Source organism: Gymnoscopelus microlampas (genome assembly GCF_963454915.1).
Source record: "Gymnoscopelus microlampas genome assembly, chromosome: 7".
NCBI classification, from domain to species: Eukaryota; Metazoa; Chordata; class Actinopteri; order Myctophiformes; family Myctophidae; genus Gymnoscopelus; species Gymnoscopelus microlampas.
This window is the reverse complement of record NC_139944.1, coordinates 28,180,961-28,183,460: the sequence shown is the minus strand read 5'-3', so window position 1 is coordinate 28,183,460 and position 2,500 is coordinate 28,180,961. Positions and strand designations below refer to the sequence as shown.

The following is a 2,500-nucleotide window of genomic DNA, read 5'->3' as shown; positions in this document are numbered from 1 at the left end:
CCTTTAAATTTGAATTAATGGAACATTTGGTGGATTCATGTTTGGAACTGGCATGAACCACAGATCTGTGTTTTCGACAAAGACAGCAGTTACGCTTGAGAAACAATTGTGGCTGTTATAATCCATAACGAGATTGGAACGTGAAATCAGTGATTGCGCTGTCAATATGCAGACAAAAAGAAAATAAACTAGATTAACTCCATGTATTCATTCATAAACCATAAAGCTCAGATTAGTTAAACAAACCTCTGCGCTCTACTTCTGTTCTAGTTATTAATCTAGTTGATGATTATACATGTACTGTATTTGTTGCTCTATTTGTATATTTGATTGATTGATTATTTTATTTTCGTGTCCTGCACACAAAGTGCCCAACCCTCATGGGTTTATAAGACACCATTTTACGCTTACAACATGTTTATATTCACATAATGCATTCAGTTACAGCTCAGAATTATACAGAGTGTTCTGTCTTCTCTCCCAAGCTTGACAAATAAAATGTGCCACAACAAAAACCCCTCTCCTGAAACATATCATATCTATCATACGTTTTTCATAATCATCCAACTCAAGGAAATCACCACAAATAGAAGACATCTTACTGACAAATACCTCTCTTATATCATCATATTTAGGGCAGTAAAGCAAAAACAATAACCTCATTTTCAATTTCACCAAGTCCACAAAGTAAACAGTATCTCTCTTCCTCCGGAGTGGCATTAAACCTGCCAGTCTCCAGAGCTAATGGTAATGTTCCTGACCGTATTTGAGAACAGAGAGATCATTGTCTTTTGAGTAAGTTATACTTCACATATACAGTATGTTGATGATGGTGTATTTGTTGTTCTATAGGCCAGCAGTGGGGTGAAACAGTGGAACAAGAGGTGGTTTGTCCTCACAGACCGATGCCTGTTTTACTACAAAGGTTAGTTCTCTTTTCTTTCCTTTCCTTTTCTTTTCTTCTCTTCTCTTCTCTCTCTCTTCACCTCACCTATCCTCTCCTCTCCTCTCCTCTCCTCTCCTCTCCTCTCCTCTCCTCTCCTCTCCTCTCATATTTCACACTTTTCCATCTCATATTTGCTATATGAGTCATATTGAATAGCTCAGTTCAGGAATGCAAATATACACATGGGTCACACAAACACACAACGATAGACATTGGCACACAGTGCTTAATACAACGTGCGTGTGTGCGCTCACACACACACACACACACACACACACACACACACACACACACACACACACACACACACACACACACACACACACACACACACACACACCTCCACTGTGCCGCCAGCCAACCTAAGCATCTCTGACATATTCAAAGACCACATTGTTTATCACTGACTCACGGCGTCTCCCGGAGATTTACCGATGCACCAGACACAAAGACACACTTTTCACAGCAGGACTCTTTACCAGAACCAGCTGTATCTCTATGTACCTGAAGAAAGTAAACTGACATGACAGTATGAAGAGTTACACCAAACACACGGCCATCCACTCTGCCAAAGGCACTAACAAACTGACAATTATCTAGCCAAAACAGCGATGAGAAGGGGAATGTTCGAGTTTTTTTTTTACAATAAATCTCTGTAAGAGAATACCAGAAGTCACGGAAATGTCCTTTAACCACTTAAACCCCATATGGCTAACCGGAGTCCCTCAGGGCTCAATACTTCGTTTTCTGTTATTGTGGGGAAAGCTTTCGCTGAAAATCACAATGCGACGCAACGTGTCGCATTGTGAGCTTGTCGATCGGCTATTTTCAGCGAAAGCTTTCCCCACAATAAGGATGCTGGGATTTAAGTGGTTTTAAGGCACTTTTATATATAAGTTGGCATGGTATACTGCAGAGCGGACAGAACAACGTACGCGTTTCGGCGTCAAGCCTTCATCAGCGTTGTAAGATACTAGAGGGTCGGGCCGCTACGCGGCCCTCCCGTCTAGTAGCCTGGCCCGCACATCGGAGACAGAGACAGAAGAGGGTATAGACGTTCCTTGCAACACCGGTGCTTGTTTCTCGCACATGATTTGGCAACGCGCAAAACGAAAGCGAAACCTAACTGCTGCATGCAAACCGAAAGCGAAACCTAACATGCAACTGATAAACTTACAAACACGCACGTGCACCGGTTAAGACAGTTCAGTGATATTGAAACGAGTTGGAGTCGTGCTCGCACCCTTGATGAAAAGAATGTTTTCAAGAGGTGACACACACACACACGCACACACACACACACACACACACACACACACACACACACACACACACACACACACACACACACACACACACAAATCTTTGACAAACAAGCCAGAGTGAGATTGTTTGGCCAAGATTAAACTGAAGTAACGCCCATGTGGATGTACGCACGATGTGGGTGCAGTAAGCATACCATTTTTGTATTTTTATGATTTGGACCAAGTTTTCAATTGAACAAAAGCTATTTTGATATAAGCAACACAAAGAAGAATGTATTAGGGAAAAGTG

At 41.9% G+C, this 2,500-nt stretch overlaps 1 protein-coding gene across 7 annotated transcripts in view; it reads left to right on the top strand.

Moving 5' to 3' along the window:
* plekha6 (pleckstrin homology domain containing, family A member 6) overlaps positions 1-2,500 on the top strand; it is a 68,480-nt gene that overhangs the window by 4,256 nt on the left and 61,724 nt on the right. For all 7 annotated transcript variants that reach the window (XM_084063262.1, XM_084063257.1, XM_084063258.1 and 4 more), the window contains exon 4: positions 853-925. In XM_084063262.1, the coding sequence (XP_083919388.1) occupies positions 853-925 (73 nt within the window). The remainder of the gene's footprint in view (positions 1-852; positions 926-2,500) is intronic.